This window comes from Carcharhinus amblyrhynchos, chromosome 5, assembly GCF_965287045.1.
Source record: "Carcharhinus amblyrhynchos chromosome 5, sCarAmb.v2.hapA, whole genome shotgun sequence".
Lineage (NCBI taxonomy): Eukaryota > Metazoa > Chordata > Chondrichthyes > Carcharhiniformes > Carcharhinidae > Carcharhinus > Carcharhinus amblyrhynchos.
This window is the reverse complement of record NC_137328.1, coordinates 104419143-104437652: the sequence shown is the minus strand read 5'-3', so window position 1 is coordinate 104437652 and position 18510 is coordinate 104419143. Positions and strand designations below refer to the sequence as shown.

General features: G+C 44.5%; 1 protein-coding gene across 4 annotated transcripts in view; it reads left to right on the top strand.

Annotated features, from left to right (window-relative positions):
* Positions 1-262: 262 nt before the first annotated feature.
* LOC145343260 (microtubule-associated serine/threonine-protein kinase 4-like) overlaps positions 263-18510 on the top strand; it is a 445947-nt gene continuing 427699 nt past the window's right edge. For 3 of the 4 annotated variants that reach the window (XM_080189367.1, XM_080189366.1, XM_080189365.1), the window contains exon 1: positions 264-498. In XM_080189367.1, the coding sequence (XP_080045493.1) occupies positions 295-498 (204 nt within the window). In that variant the 5' untranslated portion in view covers positions 264-294. Of the gene's footprint in view, positions 499-18510 lie in introns of all 4 variants that reach the window. The other variant, XM_080189364.1, reaches the window with a different exon arrangement.

Here is an 18510-nt window from a genome sequence, read left to right as displayed (position 1 = left end):
GGAAGGGGGCGGGGTCTGGGTGGAACGCGAACCCGGGAGAGGCGCGAGCGAGTGTTTGTGCAGCTGGAGCTTTAACAGAAAGTTGTGAGAGGTGGAGGGGCTGGGTGTGTGCAGCTGGCAGGCAGCGAATCCCCCTCTCCCTCCCCATAGCCCGGCCCACATCCCCCCGTACATCATGTAGCCCGCAGCCGGGTTCGGTGCTTGTAGCTCTCTCTCTCACTGGGTGCTGGCAGTGCTGCTCCGCTCCGGGCTGGACTAGCGGGCAAGGACAGCTCCTCACTCCCGGCTCCCAGTATGGAGGGCAGGCTGCAGGGTCTGCCGGAGACAGATGCTGCCGACAGCTCGTCCGACACTCTGTCCGAGGGCGAGCAGCACGACTGCTCGGAGCCGGAGCTGCAGCGAGTGGCGGCGGAGCGGGGCAGCAAGGAGGGAGATCCCGAGGAGCACAGCAGCGGCGAGGAGGCAGCCGAGCGGGACGATGAGGAGGAGAGTGAGCGAGTAGGTACATCCTGATCTTTACAGGTGGTTCCTTTCACAGGTTAAACATGCTTCATGCCACTGATGTTACCCTGCGTGTGAGAGTGCTTGGAGCCATCAGCACACACATGGCTAAATCCAACTTCTGGTACAATTGGATGTAATTTGCCAACAACATATGTCGCAACATATGTTATTAACTGAGCCTTTAGACTGCCGTTTAATTGATGCTAAATGTTGTCAGGTCCGCAGTTTTCGCAGGTGGGAACACCCTGCAACAGGTAGGTACAATAAAAATTGTTGGCGAGGGGGTTGGTGAACGAGGAGGGTAATAATTCATGACAGACCTAAAATGGCAAAGTTATAATCAATTGATGATCAAAAAAAGTTTACATCTTCTTCCAATAATTTAAACTGTGTAATGTAAATTACATGGAAGGCAGGACTTGCATTAGTGTAGTGCCTTTAAACATAGTAGAATGTCCCAGCATCTTCACAGAAGCATTACCGAGCAAAGTTTGACCACATGAGGAGCTACTTAGGACCGGTGATTGGAAGTTTGGCCAAAGAGGTTAAAGGAGCAATTTTAAAGAGAGTTGGGAAAAGTGTTAAGGAGGGAGTTCCAGATCTTGAAGCCATGATAGTTCAAGTTGAAGCACAGCTGTCAACAATGATTACATTTATTTATTAGTGTCACAAGTAGGCTTACATTAACACCGCAATCAAGTTTCTCTGAAAATCCCCTAGCCGCCACACTCTGGCACCTGTTCGGATACACTGAAGGAGAATTTAGCACGGCCAATGCACCTAACCAGCACGTCTTTCAGACTGTGGAAGGGAACCGGAGGAAACGCATGCAGACGCTGGGAGAATGTCCAGACTCCACACAGACAGTGACCCAAGCCAGGTATTGAACTCTGGTCGCTGTCAGTGAGAGACAGCAGTGCTAACCACTATGCCAAATAATGGAGTGATTAAATTCAGGGACATGTAAGAGGACAGATTTGGAGGGGTGCAACTATCAGAATTGCAGGGCTAGAGGAGATTAAAGGGATAGGGAGGGCCAACTCCAGTGGAACAATTTGAAAACAAGGATGAGAATTTTAAAATTGTGGTGTTGCCCAGTTGGAACCCAATGCCAGTCAGAGTACAGGGGTGATGGCTGAATAGAACATGGTGTAATTTAGGACTGAGGCATCAGGGTTTTGGATGAACAGAAGTTTACATAGGCAAAATACTGCAGATGTGGAAATCTGAAATAAAAACAAGCTGCTGAATAAAACTCAGCAGGTCTGGCAGCTTCTGTTGAAAGAGGAACAGAGTTAAATTTTTGGGTCCGTATGACTCTGCTCCAAACGTTAACTGTGTTTCTCTCTCCATAGATGCTGCTGAGTTTATCCAGCACTTCATGGTTTATTTGAAGTTTATTGAATCAATCATAGAATCCCTACGGTGCACAAGGAGGCTGTTTGGCCCAATGAGTTGCACCAACTCTCTGACAGAGCATCTTACCCAGGCACTATCCCCATAACCCCACATATTTACATGAATTGACCTAACCAGCACATTGGAGTGTGGGAGGAAGCCAGAGCATCTGGAGGAAACTCATGCACACACAGGGAGAATGTGCAAACTCCACACAGATGGACACCCAAGGCTGGAATTGAGCCTGGGCCCCTGGTGTTGTGAGGCAGCAATGCGACCACTGTGGAAGATTGGCCAGCGGTGCATTGGAATAGCTTGGGCGTGGATGACAGTTTCAACAGCAAATGAGCTAAGGCAGGAATGAAATTTGGTGATGATGTTGAGATGGGAATAGGCAGTGTTCAAGATCATGCAGATATATGGTCAGAAGTTCATCTTGGGGTCAAATGTGACACCCAGATTGCAAACAGTCTGCCACGGTGTTAGATGGTTGCTGAGGAAGGGATGGAGTGACTGGCTTGGGAATGGAGTTGTGGCAGGGACTGAATGGCCTTCCCACTGTTTAGTTGGAGGAACTTTCTGCCTTATCCAGTACTGAATGTCAGACAAGCTGCCAGACAATTGTGGGACTGAAGGTGAGGGGGGGGTGGGTGTGGAATTGAGAGAGGTGGTGAAGTAGACCTGGTTGTTGTCAGCCGAAACGTGCAGGGATGGGAAATTTCCATCTCCTCGTGGCTTTCTGACATTAGGACTTTGGAATTCCGCCATTCTAAATGTGTCTCTGATCTCTACCCTCACTGGAGTCCAAATGGAGCTGAATACTTGAAAGCAGAGGCACCAGTCAGAGTGGAGAAATAATTTTGAGTTGTGATGGGAGACCAGTAAGTGTGGGAGAGACAGAATCTGTGAGGAGTTGATCGTGTCCAGTCGTCGATTCTGTCTTTCCCCCGTTTGCGTTTGTAGTTCCTCCAGTCACAGTTACCTCCTCTTGCTGCTCATCTAGAGATGTGATTGGAGGTGGTGCAGTGGGTATTCCTGTTGCTGCCGTGGCTGGTGAGCTTCAGTTTGCACCGTCACCAATCTCCTTGACCAGATCGGAGGAACAGTGTGACCCGTAATGCCAAAGACAAACTATGTAGGAAAAATAAATGAGGAAAGAGGCAGCCGGAAGTCCAGGGCCAAGTCTCCAGGAGCTTCTTCATGGCCGTGGCCACCAGTTCAGCCAACGCTGGGAGGAGAGAGCTTTGGAAAGCCCAGAAAATATCCATCAGGAGCGAGACTAGGAGCACGCCCGGGGAGCAGCCTGTACGAGAACATCTTTGAGGTCTGCAGCCAGTGGAGAGAAGATCAGCAGTTTTGCGCAGAGGAGCTGTGTAAAAACAACAGCTTAATATTCACAATACCACCTGGGGGGGGAAGAGTATGTGTCCAGATTCAGAGGAGCAGGGGTCCAGAGAGTGAAGCTTTGTTCTGTTTTCAATGGCGTCTTGTTGATACCTACTGAAAAAGGAATCAGCAACACCTGCTGTATGTAAAATGCAGCATTTAGTGATAGTCCGCAAATTGAGGGATAGGGGATCTGTACGAGACTAGAGCAGGGCATGGGTTGGGGCGGGGGAGGGGGATGTGGGGGTGATGTGGGGGTCTATATCAGGCCAGAGTTTGGTGGGTTGTGGGGGAGGTGGGAGGAGAGAAGTCTGTACTAGACCAGAGTTGGAGTGGTGGAGGGGCGTCTGAGAGGCCAGAGCGGGGGGTGGGAGGGTGGGCTCTGTGCCAGGACAAAGCTGGGATGGGGGGGTGTCTTTACCAGACTATAGCTGGAGTGGTGTGGGGAGTGGGGGGTCGGGGGTCTGCACCAGGCCAGAGCTGGGGCATGAGGGGTCTGTGCCAGGCTAATGCTGGGGGTGGGAGGGAGGGAGTCTGTACCACTCCCCAGCTGGAGAGGGGGAGGGTTTTGTACCAGACCATAGCTGTGGGGGGAGACCTATACCAGGCCAGAGCTGGAGGGGTTGGGGGAGGCAGTTGGTGGTGGTTCTGTACCAGGTCATAGCTGGAGTGTTTGAGGGGGGGGGGGGTATGTGTCCTGGGATGACTGTGGATTTGGGATGTGCAAGGCTCTGTTTGAGGGTGGGAAATCAGCCTGGAATTGTTGTAGCAACACTTGGGGACCTTTATCTTGGTTGAAGGGGATTCTGTGCCCCATCCTTTGAGATGTGGATATGCCGGCGTTGGACTGGGGTAAACACAGTAAAAAGTCTGACAACACCAGGTTTTAGTCCAACCGATTTATTTGATAGTAAACGCACTAGCTTTCGAGGGGTTTCCCTCTTCTTCAGGTGAATGGAGAGTTCTGGCCTCAGACAGAGCATATAAAGCACAGACAGTTTACAGATTACTGATTAGAATGCGAGTCTTTACACCTAACCTGCTGTTCAAGTCCTAAAGTGGCTGACAATGTGTGTGGAAGTTGCACTGATCACAGGTTAAAGAGATGTGTATTGTCTCCAGACAGTACGGTAAGTGAGGTTTTGCAAACCCAGGCAAGTCACGGGGTTACAGATAGTGCGACATGAACCCAAAATCAGTTGGCCTAAAACCTGGTGTTGTCAGACTTTTTACATCCTTTGAGCACAGGGCCATGAGTTGCCTTGTGACATTTAACATTGTAAGTCAGGGAATATACTGTTGAGGGCTGTGCTCATTCCCACGATGTTGCATTGAACTGACACTGGAATGTGTTGACTCTTGGCTACAGAATTGTTCCACTCGATCAGCCTGCTCAACAGAAGCAAGCTGGTGAACCTGGGAACTTCCTGGCTTGGGACCACCGGATAGCTTGAAAAGCCTTTGGGATCTTAACTGCTATCTTTAATCAAATAAACCTGTGGCGCTGGTGGGTGGAGAGATCACTGATAAATGAGAAGAGAAATGATCATTCATGCAGCAAACCATTTGATTTATTTCTTGCTTACATAAACTGCTTCTTATTGCCTGTCTGGGTTCTGTTCCATCGTGTCAGTTGGTTGGGATTTGAGATGAATCTGATCTTGATTTACTTTTGTAAATTCGGAATTGTATTTGGTATCCCAATTTGAAAGCAAATATCAAGGAACTAAGGAAGAATTTATATCCTGAAATCCTCATGTCAACTGCTTTCAATAACTAGGACTGAATCATGAATTCCTAGTTGATAAATAGAGACTTACAGATGACAGCTTTAACTCATGAATGGTGACATTTCACCGCCCCCCTCACCCCTCACTGAAACTTAAGGTGTACATAATGTAGCAAGGTCATGTTCTGCCAATAGTATGGACTTCACCTGTATTATATGTACCAACTGAATGAATAACTGAGTGTTGAATTTTAATTTTGCCCATTTGATGTGGCCCAGGAGCATTTGCATTTCACTGAAGATCATAAGTATGATATTTTTCCAGTTTCTCACATTGTAGTGCTTTGTGCTAGAACGTACGTGTGCCTCCTTGTCACAAAATATTTCCAGGCCTTTTCTGGTCTTTAGCCACCCTTACGCATGTAGAAGCTTTCCTTTCAGGTCAAGATCTTTTTACACTACAAATTGTTGAAAGTGTGAACCAATAACAACAGCGGCAACAGGACACCTTGGCAAAGGTTGGAGCTAACAGTCTTTCTTAACCAGCAACGTAAGGATGAAATAAATGTCAGAAGGAAATAAGATAAATTGAGAGGAATCACATATAGCAAAGAGAAATAGAAAGGGAGTGAAAATTGAGAGGAGGATCATAGAATCCCTACAGTGCAGAAGGAGGCCATCTGGTCCATTGAGCCTTCACCAACCACAATTCCACCCAGGCCCTATTCCCGTAACCCCACATATTTACCCTGCTAATCTCCTGACACTGGGGTTAATTTTAGTATCTCCAATCCACCTAACCTGCACATCTTTGGAGTGTGGGAGGAAATGGAGCCCCTGGAGGAAACCTGTGCAGACATGGGGAGAATGTGCAAACTCCACGCGGACAGTGACCCAAGGTGTGAATTGATCCTGGGTCCCTGGCGCTTTGAGGCAGCAGTGCTAACCACTGTGCTGCCCACTAGATAAAAAGGGACAAAGGAATTTTTTGTATCCCTTAAATTAAGAGATGTTTAACAATTTACTACCTGTAAGAATGAAACTCCATACTTTTTGTTGCTTTCTATCTTGGCTGGAGAGGATGAGCAATATCGCAAGGGCGTGAATTTCAGCATAAAAAGATACTTGCACTGTTGGATACCAGACCTAATTTCCTGTGGTGAGCTAATTGGCAATTAAGGTGCAAATGCTGCAATTTCCTGACACTCTCAGGGTGGTTGTGTCTCGATCTCTTTTGGAATAATTTTTCCTATTTCTCTTCTCCCTTTTAGCAACAAAATACAGCGTCAATTACCACAAGAACAGTGACTACAACCAGCTCTACCTCACCATCACCTCTCTCCATGCCTTCCCTCTCCCCTCATTTCCCCCTCCATCACATTGACCCACTCGGCTCCTGTCTCATCATCTGCACCTGAGGCTCTCATCTACACCTTTAACTCTGAGCCTGAGTGTTCCACCACAGCCCTTGCTGGTCTTCCACGTTCCACTTTCCATCAACTTAAGCCCAGAACTCCTAACTTGCACCAAATCTGAAGAACAGAGAATGAAGAAAAGTACAGCACAGGAACAAGGCCCTTTGGCTGCCCAAACCTGAGCCGATCATGATGCCCTAACTAAACTAAAAAAAACCTTCTGTCCTTACTTAGTCCATATCCCTCTATTCTCTCCCTATTGTATTCATCCAGCTACCCCTTAACTTTTGCTAATGTGCCTTCCACTACCACCTCTAACAGCACATTCCAGACACCCCCTACTGTGTGGAAAAACTTCCCCTGCACATCTTCCCCCTCTCATCTTGAACCTATGCCTCTTTGTAATTGGCGCTTCCGCCCCAGGAAAAACCTCTGACTATCCACACTGTTCTCTGCCTCTCATAATTTTGTAGACTTGTATCAGGCCTCCCCTCAGCCACCATCTTTCCGGTGAAAACAATCCTAATTTATTCAATCTCTCTTCATTGCCAACACCCTTGAGACCAGGCAACATCCTGATGAACCTTCTTTGCACTTTCTCCAAAGCTTCCACATCCTTCTGGTGTTGTGGTGACCAGAACTGCATGCAATGCTCCAAGCACAGCCTAACCAAGGTTTTATATAGTTCCATTCACCCTTTGTGCTTGCTGGCCCCTTTTAAACAATACCTCAAATTTTAAAAAAAATCTTATTCTTGATTTTAAATCCCTACAGGGTATAGTCCCTCCCTATCTCTGTCATCCCCTACAACCTTTTGAGATGGCTGTGTTCCTTGGATTTTGGCCTTTAGAGAATCCACAAATTTAATTGCTCTTCCATTGACAGCCATGTCTTCAGCTACCTACCCCCTTAATTCTGGAATTCCCATCCCTTAAATGTCCTGGCCCCTTTAACACACTTTACTTAAAAGATGCTCCTTAAAAGCTGTCTGTTTGACTTCAATGGCCCTGATATATTTCCTTATGTGACTAGTGTGGATTTTAGTTTGATAGCACTCGTGTTTAGCATCTTGGGCCGTTTTACTAACGGCATATAGAAATACAAGTTGCTGCTGTTGCAGTGATTGGAGAGAAATTTGGAAAAATTGGAGCAAATATGTAATCAGGTCGGTGAGATGATGAATGTCGAAAATAAGCAAGAATGAAACCTAAGCTGTGAGCATGAAGATGATTGATGATCACTGCTTACTTCAGATGATATACCATTTTTCTTACTGAGATGGCGGTCACCTGTAATTCTTACGTTCAGAATCCTAACTCTAGTGCTGACGCCAGATTCATTCTGGGAATAGATGGTGATTTGGACGAGGCCCCCACTAACTCAATGAAACAGATCATTTCATTGCATATTTTGCTTAATGTGCAATCTTGGGCGAGCTATTGTCATGGCAGATGAACTAAATCTATAAAGTTTCATACTAGGGGAGATAAAAATAGAAAACTGTCTAAAATAGGATTTGAAATATTTAATAAAAGAAAATTACTGCAGGTGCTGGAATCTTGGATAGTTGGATGCTTTGACAAAGGGTCATCTAGATTCAACATCAGTTCTTTTCTCTCCTTACAGTTGCTGCCAGACTTGCTGAGATTTTCCAGCATTTTCTCATTTTTGGTTTGAAATATTTAATGTTCGGCTTGGGGTGTGCATCAGCTTTGCAACAGTGCAAGGGATGGAGTTATCCGGGTTGCTTGAGTTTTGTATTTGTGGGCTATAAACTTATCAGAACTGAACTATGCAAATTGAAGCACACTGTGGTCAATGGGCCTATCTTTAATAAAGGGAGCCCTGCTTAAAAAGATGTATTTCCATACTTTAACCTGAATCTTTTCTACAGCTTTAAAATCTGTCAAATTTCCCCCCCAGTTTGATTAGATGTGTTCATGGTGTATTCGAAAATTATGTTGCAGTGAAGGAAAATTGATGGTTGTTTTACTACCTGTGTTTGTTCATCCAGCTTTTGATGTGCAGTCTGGAAATGTTCAAGTTGGGGATTCAGTTGCTTGAGTTTTTAAACATATCTGTCGTTGAAACTGTGCCATTCCAGTCACACAGATCTATACCAATGGAGCTCCTTTCAAATGTTAATTAGTGGTCTTATGCCATTGATTCATGCTGTTTGATGTAATTTTCAACATGTTTCTAGGTAATCCAAAATATAGGCATACCATATTGATGAATATATTAATTCTACATGACAGCATTTGATTGAAATGTTCTTATCAGCACCACTGTCTTTGGGAGCAGTAATTATTACAGGATTTGTGTGTTTCTGAGTTTCTTATGCAAAAGGTTGGAATAATTGACCATTTCTGTCTATTTATCTCCATAGCTTTTCAGGCTTGTTCCCTGACTAGATATTTATCCAACTTCTTTTCAATTAATGAAACGCTGGCTGCTTTTGTTCAGGCTGGGGGCTGGGGAGTGGGGCTGTGGGGAGTCACAAAAAAAATTCTTTACACTCGAATCTTGCTGGAAGCTTCCTTTAAACTTTAATTCTGCATCTTCTGGTTTTGTGCACATGGTCCAAGTTAAGTAACATGGTTCTATATTTTCGATGCATTTTAAAGATCTGAGTTATGTCCCCCTCAATCTTCAGTGAAAATAAGTTTTACGATTCCATTAGCTTACAGCCCTAAGGCTTGAGTCATCTTTGTCATTCTGACTTGATTCCCTTCTCATAGAGCTAAGCACCCAAACGTGCTCTTGCTAATGATGTACACAAGATTCAGATAATGTGTTTTGACTTGCGTTGAACACTGTTCCTTCAGTATTGTATCAAGGCAGTGTTTTATGGCATGGGGTTGGCAATCTTTTCCCCTTTATTCTATGACTAAAATTAAAACTGTTAATGCCAGAGTATTAATGATATTTGACAAACAACTCCGAATCAACAGTAGTTCGGAAATTTGACAAACTTCAATTTTAAATCAAATCCTTTCTCATTTTTCAGCCATGACCTGATTGAGCCTGATCCACCATTCAATGCTGAATTTGCCTATTTCTGCTCCCGATTCCTGTGTCCCACAGCATTTGGTATTAAACAGTGACTAGATAACTAAAGCTTATTATTACTATTGCCATCTTTAAAAAAATTTTGATGGCGTCAAGTTAAATGACTTGTATAGTGCCATTCAGAAACCTCAGAACTTCCCAAAATACTTTGCAGCCAGTTAAGTAGAGTCATAGAAGTTTACAGCATGGAAACAAGCCCTTTGGTCCAATTCGTCCATGCTCCCCCTTTTTTAACCACCTAAGCTAGTCCCAATTGCCTGCAATTGGCCCATATCCCTCTATATCCATCTTGCCCATGTCTAAACGCTTTTTAAGACAAAATTGTACACTCCTCTACTACTACCTCTGGCAGCTTGCTCCAGACACTCACCACTCTGAGTGAAAAGGTTGCCCCTCTCGCTTTAAACCTATGCCCTCTAGTTTTAGACTCCCCTGCCTTTGGGAAAAGGTATGGACTATCTAGCTGACCTATGTCCCTCATTATTTTATAGAGTTCTATAAGATCACTCCTAAACTCCAGGGAAAACAATCCCAGTCTATCCAGCCTCCCCTTGTAACTCAAACCATCAAGTCCTGGGAGCATGTCGTAAACCTAGTGCTTTGGAAGTGTTGTCGGAAAGGTAGGAGCCAAATTGTGCACATCAAGGCCCCGTAGACAACAATATGGTAATGACCCAATAATCTGTGTGTGATATTGATTGAGGGGTGAATATCATTGAGGACGTTAGGGCTGTCTCCCAGCTCATTTTTGAAACAGTGCCTTGGGATTCTTTACGTCCACCTGATAGGACAGACATCTTGCTTTAACAACAGATGGCCCCTCAGATTGTGCAGTATCCTCTCGGTACTGCAGTAGAATGTCAGCTCTGAGGTTTGCACTGGAGTCTCTGGAATAGGGCTTGAACACACGACCTTCTGACTCAACAGGCGAGAGACCTTGAATGTTGGTCAAACTTAATGAAATACGAAATATCGCATGCTGGAAATCTGAAATGAAGACAGAAAACGCTGGAAAGACTCAAACAGGGAGGCAGTGTCAGTGCAGAGAGGATGATGGGGGATTAAGTTTCAGGTCAATGAGACTCCATCAGTGCTTTTATCGGTACTGATGAAGGGTCATCGGCCTGGTGTCTTAGTCCAACATTCTGCTCCCCACAGATGGTTTCTAGCCTTTCACGTGCTCCTGGCAATATTTTTAATGAAACGTCTGGGAATGCTCAGTACATGAGCTGACATTTACTGCCAAAATTCATAACAAAGCTAATTTCAAAGTTAGACTTGCATTTGCAAAGCAGGAATTTTACAACATAAAGACTGGGAGTCTCCGATCTTGTTTGCGTCACCCACTGCTGCGTGTGAGAACGGAGAAATCGGCACATGGCCTAAACTCTCTTCACTTCAGGGGGACCGGAGAATCCCAGCCGCGAGTGAGGTCGGAGAATTCTGGCCAAAATGTCATGTTGTCCCATTTTGTGATGATTAACAGGCAGATAACTATGCAGAGGAGTGATCATGATGTTGTTAGTGTCACTGTTTCTGCTCGTCAGTGTTTGTTGTTTTTATGTGGATAGTATATAAACTGAGTCGTTTAGACTCTGCAAATAATCACGAGAAACTACTGTTTAACCATGTCGACCATGTTTGCCCTAGATTGTTTTATTGAACTAAAAATGAAACCACTCCTCATTACCTCCGAATCCTCTTCCCTGGTTTATAACACAAATCCCCACCTTGCTTTAATTGACGCTTAATAGGATGTTTTCTAATGTAGACAGGGTAATATATGTATCACCCACCCCCCCCACAAAAAGTAGCCAATGCTAATATTAGCACATGGTATATAACCTTCTATGAGGTTATATGTATTTACAGCAGTTCTTCTAGCAGGCATAGCTATTTGAAGTTATCCAGCTGTTGAACTGTGAGGGATCTAGAAGTTTTAATTTTAAATTAGAGTAAACCACACATTTCCAATGCAGAATTTACAAATCTCCCTTTGATAAAGACTTGTGGATTACTTATGCCAATTTAAATAAACTGGAATTTGACTTGAGATGAAAGCATTAAAGTTTCTAACGTTTGTTTAGAAGTCGTTTGTAAACAAAAACTTGAGATAGTGACTGTTTATTCTGTCACAATTAAATACAGCTGCAGCCCTCAGTGAATAGTTATCAAGTTAGAACCAAGAGAATGTAGTGATGCGATTGATAAGTGTGTATAAAGCAAAATGGCAAGATTTTAATTAACAGTTCAAGATCTAACAGAATAAAGCTCAAGACTGATCTTATTCTTAAAGACCATCCCTTCCAGCCTAAAATACTGAGGACACTATTGATGTTTTTAACAGAATCATGGAATGATACAATGCAAAAAGATGTCATTGGGCCCATTGTGCCTTTGCCAGCTCTTTGAAAGAGCTATTCAATTGCAAACGTACGAATTAAGAGCAGGCCGTTCGACCCCTCAAGTTTGCTCTGTCATTCAATAAGATTACGGCTGATCTGATGGTAACCTCATCCCCGCAATCTATTTTTTACACAGTGCCTCCATAGTTCTAGATTAGTTCTACACTGCTGCTGTGGTTCTCCATAGCCCTGCCAAGTACTTGCAAAAGGAAATTGGACGAGTTCCTAATCTGCTTCCAACACTCTTTTTCAGGCAGTGCATTCTAGATATCAGGATCCACTGTGTAAACAAATATCTCCTCAGATTCCTGCAAGTGAAGTTAGTTTATTTTTTAGTCACAAGTAAGGCTTACATTAACACTGCAATGAAGTTACTGTGAAATTTCCCGAGTCGCCACTGTCTGGTACCTGTTTAGATTAATGAACTTAACCAGCGCGTCTTTCAGACTGTGGGAAGAAACCAGAGCACCCGGAGGAAACCCATACAGATGCAGGGAGAACATGCAAACTCCACACAGACAGTGACCCAAACTGGGAATTGAACCTGGATTCCTGGTGCTGTGAAACAGCAGTGCTAACCACAGTGTTACCGTGCCACCCCCTTTAAGCTCTCTTGCCAGTCACTTTAAAATCCTGCCCCTTGGTTACCAACATTTTAATACTTTTCACTGTATACTAATACATGAGACAATAAAACAAATCGAAGTCATTGCAAATAGTTATTATTTACTCTATCAAATCCTTTCATGATTTTGAACATCTCTTTTACGTCCCCAATTCACCTTCTCGATTTGAAGGCCCATAGCCCCAGTTTCTCTAATCTTTCCCATGCAGTGAATGCCCTGCATTTCTCGTAAATCACTTCAGCATCTTCTCTAAGATCTTGACATCCTTCCTAAGGTATGATGTCCCCAGTGCTGCAGCTGTGGTCCTAGTCAGTGTTTTAAAAGAGAGGTTTATTGTAGGGTATTTGCTTTTGTATTCTATACTTCAACAAAACTAGCTGAAGCTCCAATATGCTTTAGTGTTTGCTATCTGTGCCTTTTTTAAATTGATGTGGAGTTGCTGGTGTGGTACTGGGATAGGCACAATAAATAGTCTGACAACTCCAGGTTAGAGTCCAGCAGGTTTGTTTGGTAGCATGAGCTTTCGGAGTGTTGCCCCTTCATCAGGTGAGTGAAGGGGCGATGCTCCAAAAGCTCGTGCTACCAAATAAACCTGTTGGATTTTAAGCTGTGTTTTTTTTTAAATTGTTTTGGGGGATGTGTGCACTTCTGGCAAGACCAACATTTATTGTCCATTATTAATTGCCATGAAAAGATGGTGGTGAATCCTCTTACTGAGCTGTCCTGATCCATTTGTTATAGGCACACTCACAGCTCTGCTAGGAAATTCTGTAATATATTTTGAAGTTAGGATGGTCAGTGACCTAGAGGGAAACTTGTCGGTGGTGGTGATCCCATGCGTCTGCTGCCTTTGTTCTTCTAGGTATTTGAGATTGAGTGTGGAAGATGCTGTCGAAGAAACCCTGGTGAGTTGCTGCATTGCACCTTGTAGATGGTATAAACTGCTGTCACTGTTCGCTGGTAGAGGAATTGGGTACTTAATACAGTGGATGGGGTACCGGCCAATTTGGTTGCTTTGTCCTGGATGGTGGTGAGCCAGACAGAAGGGCGATGGCCTAGTGGTATATCGCTAGACTGTTAATCTAGAAACTCAGCTAATGTTCTCTGGACCGGGGTTTGAATTCTGCTACGGCAGATGGTGGAATTTGAATTTGGTTAAAAAAAAAATCTGCAATGAAAAATCTACTGATGACCATGAAACCTATTGGCCGGTGGCTCTGACATCCATATTATGAAGTGCTACGAAAGGTTAGTCATGGGATGACTCAATTCCAGTCTCCTCGATTACCTGGATCCACTACAGTTTGTCTACTGCTGCAACAGGTCCACAGCTATCTCTCTGGCCCTGCAGTGAATCCTGGAACACCAAGATAACAAGGGCACCTACATGAGACTCCTATTTATTGACTACAGCTTGGCTTTCAACATTATTATTCCCACAAAACTCATCTTCAAACTCGGTGGACTGGGCCTTGGTACCTCTGCACCTCCCTCTGCGACTCAATCCTGAACTTCCTAACTCATAGACCATGATCATCCTCAACACTGGTGCTCCACAAAGCTCTGTTTTCAACCCCCTACTATACTGCTCGTACACCTATGACTGTGCGGCCAAATCCAGTTCGATTTTCAAGTGTTATCCAAATCTGCATGTAGACATGGACTGCTTCATTATCTGAGCATTGGCACTGTGCAACCATCAGTGGGTCGGATCTCAAACAATGATGAGACAGATTACTGGAAGGAGTTAAAGAATCTGGTGAACCAGTGCAGCAACAATAATCTCTCCCTCAATGTCAATAAAACGAAGGAGATTGTCATTGACTTCAGGAAACTTAAAAGGAGAACATGTCCCTGTCTGAGGTCACGTACCAACTGACTCAAGAATAGGTTCTTCCCTGCTGCTGTCAGACTTTTGAATGGATTTACCTTGCATTAAGTTGACCTTTCTCTACACCCTAGCTTAACTATAACACTACATTCTACACTCTCTCATTTCCTTCTCTATGAACAGTATGTTTTGTCTGCATAGCATGCAAGAAATAATACTTTTCACTATGTTAATAAAAGTGACAATAATAAATCAAACCATTGTTGATTGTCAGAAAAACCCATCTGCTTCACTCATTTCCTTTTTAGGAAGGAAATCTGTCGTCCTTGTGTTGTCTGGCCTACGTGTGACTTCTGAGCCAGCAACGTGCTTCACTCTCAACTTTATTGCCTATCCCTAGTTGCCCTTGGAGCCAGGCCAGTCAGTGTCGTCCATAACCCACAAATGAATTAAAAAGCACACACACCTTACTTGTTACTTGATACGCAGCCTCTGAGCTCTGTGTGGTGCCACACTATTTATGTGGCTGATCCAAATTAGTTTCTAGTGGTGACCAACAGGATGTGGTTGGTAATGGAATCAATGTTGGGAATGCAGTTGAATATTGTGGTGAGATTGTTAAACTCTAGCTTGTTGAAATAAAAGCAAAATACTGCGAATGGTGAATCTGATCATTCGGAGCTGATGTAGGGTCATCTAGACTCCATGTTGGCTCTATCCTCTCCTCACAGATGCTATCAGACCTGTTGAGATTTTCCAGCATTTTCTGTTTTTGTCTCTGGGAGATAGTCATTGCCTGGCACATGTATGCAGCTGACTAGCCCAAGCTTGAGTGTTGTCCAGATCTGCTGCATATAGACATGGACTGCTTCATTATCTGAGCATTGGCACTGTGAATATTCCCACTTTAAGATGGTGGGGAGAGAAATGAAGTAGTTGAAGATAGTTGGGCCTGGGCCGTGACCCTGAGGAGCCTGTGCAGCAACATCTGGGACTGAGATTGTTGGACCCCAACAAACTCAACCGTCATCCTTCTGAGTTAGTTAAAAGTCTAACCATAGAGTCATAGAGATTTATAACATGGAAATAGGCCGGCGGTCCAACTTGTCCATGCTATTTTTTTTAATCACTAAACTAGACTCAGTTGCCCATGTTGGCCCATATCCTTCTATACCCATCTTACCCATGTGACTGTCTAAATGCTTTTTAAAAGACAAAATTGTACCCACCTCCACTACTACCTCTGGCAGCTTGTTCCAGACACTTGCCACCATGTGTGTGAAAGAATTGCCCCGCTGGACCCTTTTTGTATTTTCCCCTCTCCTCTTACACCTATTCCCTCTAATTTTAGACTCCCCTATCTTTGGGAAAAGATGTTGACTGTCTAGCTGATATGTGCCGCTCGTTATTTTATAGACCTCTAAGATCGCCAATGGAGAGTTTTCTTTTGAATTCACTTTGACTTCAATTTTACTAGGGCTCCTTGCTGCTACACTTGGTCAAGGTTAGTCACTTTCACGTCACCTCACCTCTCGATTTCAGTCTTTTTGTTATTGTTTGGACTAAGGTTGATATGAGGTCCTGAACCCAGATTGTCAGTGAGCAGATTATTGCTTTGCGATAGTACTGCTGACAACACTTCCCATCACCGTACTGCTGATTGAGAGGAGACTGTTGGGTGGCAGTTGTTGGATTAGATTTATCTGGCTTTTGTGGATAGGACATAGTTGAGCAAGTTTTATTTAATATTGTTGGGTAGATGCCAGCATTGTTACTGTGCTGGAACAGCTTATCTGGGGTGTGGCCAGCACACAGCCTCAGTGCTACAAAGTTGTTGTTGTCAAGGCCCATAGCTTTTTGCAGTTTCCAGTGTGCTCAACCATTTCTTGATACGCTGTGGTACCCTGTGGAACACATGGTAATTGGAATGGAATAGCAGAGCAAGAGAATCCAAGAGTGCAGCACTTGGCAGAAACGGGCGATGGCGGCATAGTGGTAATGGACTGGATTAGTAACCCAGAGACCCAGGCTAATGCTCTGAGGATTTGAACATAAGAACATAAGAAATAGGAGCAGGAGTAGGCCATGTAGCCCCTCGAGCCTGCCCCGCCATTCAATAAGATCATGGCTGATCTGAAGTGGCTCAGTTCCACTTTCCTGCCCTCTCCCCATAACCCTTAATCCCCTTGCCTACCAAAAACCTATCTACCCGCGTCTTAAGTATATTTAGCGAGGTAGCCTCCACCACTTCAACGGGCAGAGAATTCCAGAGATTCACCACCCTTTGAGTGAAGAAGTTCCTCCTCAACTCTGTTCTAAACTGCCCGCCCCCCGCCCCCCCACACTTATCTTGAGGCTGTGCCCTCTAGTCCTGCTGTCCTTTCTGAGCGGGAAGAACCTCTCCACCTCTACCCTATCCATCCCCTTCATCTTATACCATCTTGAACCCATGTCCCATCATGGCATCATCCCATCTGGTGGAATTTAAATTCAGTTCATAAATCTGGAATTGAAGGGTAGTCTCAGTAACAATGAGACCATGGGACTTTTATTGATTGTCATAAAAACCCATCTGGTTTACTAATGCCCTTCAGGGAAGGAAATCTGTCGTCCTTGCCTATTCTGTGATTCCAGTTCATAGCACTACAATTGACTTATGAATGTTCTCTGATACAGCCAAGCAAGTTCAAGGGCAATTAGGGATGGTCAGGAAATACTGGTCTTGCTGATGGCTAAGCACTCAATGAAAGAAGAAGACAGCAGGGTGATTATATTGTTCCTATTGCTCCCTTTACATTCTGGCATGGGTACGTTCTCTGTACTGAGAATTTGGGCCTAATTTTCTGTAGGCGAGATTGGTGCAGATTCAAGCAAAAATTTCAGCATAATTCTGTGTATATCTAGTATCTGTGGCCCCCACTTTCATGGGTTACAGATAAACTGTAATAACTTTGTAATGTTGCAGAGAATTGACATTTGGTAAGTTTCATGTGCTGTGGTTTTCTGGCTATATCACACGCAGTGCAGGTTGCACTGAAGAAGAATGGGGCCAGCAAATTGCAGGTGAAAGGTTACTCTGTTCAGCGCCAGCGTAAAACCCCATTGCAGTCCTCCCAAATCACCATTCCTGGACGTAATCTGATCAGATTAGCATTTTTAAATGTGTTGAGTTTGTTTGAGGTCAGATTTTTCCCTGCTCCCAGAATTCTCCGACCTTCAGGTGTAGTGAGACCCCAGTGAGAAACACTACTGGCCTCCACAAATGGAGATTAGGTGAGGTAGCCATGCTGGGGTGGGCGGGGGAGGCTTAGAGGCCATTGAAGCCCCGGGATGGTCGAGGACATGGCTTTGCAATGCCGACTGGCAGCCTGGCGCTGCCAAGTGGGAGCTGCCAGCATGCTGGGGCAGTGTCAGGTATGGAGGCAATGAGTTGATGGGGGGCGGGGGGGGGGGGGGGGGGAGAATCATGAAAGGGTAACCATTTTGCCCCAATGTCAGTGATCTTTGGGGAGGGAGGAGTGGGCAAACATCCCTTCAATGAGGGGAGGTGAGTTCCCTCACATCTGTGGGGGCAGTCATCAGTTTCACTGAGACCTGGGTGCCCTTTAAAACTGGCACCCAAAAGCAAGGCTTGCTGGTGTGTTTAGGCCCTGCCCCTTTTAGAACCGGGACAAAACTGACATATGGGAAAATTGCGATGTGTGTCTGATGCGAATCGCATTGGTTTTCTTGCCCAGAATGACACTTGCTCATTTTTTTGGCAAAATTCCACCTATGGTCTTAAGCTAATCAAATATTTGTAAATCATGGATAATGTATTGAGGACTGCCCTTAACAGCCTCTGATCGGCACCATAGTACAGTCTTTATTTTCATCCCAGGTTCTAATGTGGGACGCAGATCACTGAATATGATATTCTGCATTCTTTTCATTGCATAACCTGTTTGTTTCTGCAGCTGTTTATATTTAGGTTGTGGTGGTGTGTAGGTTTAGATTTCAAGTTAGCCATCGCATCTTGGCTGCGACAGGGTGGCCAGTTTCTACCCCATAAGGAGAGAGGAAGCAGCACTCGGTCAATCCAAGGAGATGATTGATTAGACTGACCTGGGAGCATTTGTAACAGACAGTTGATGTGTCGTTCAAG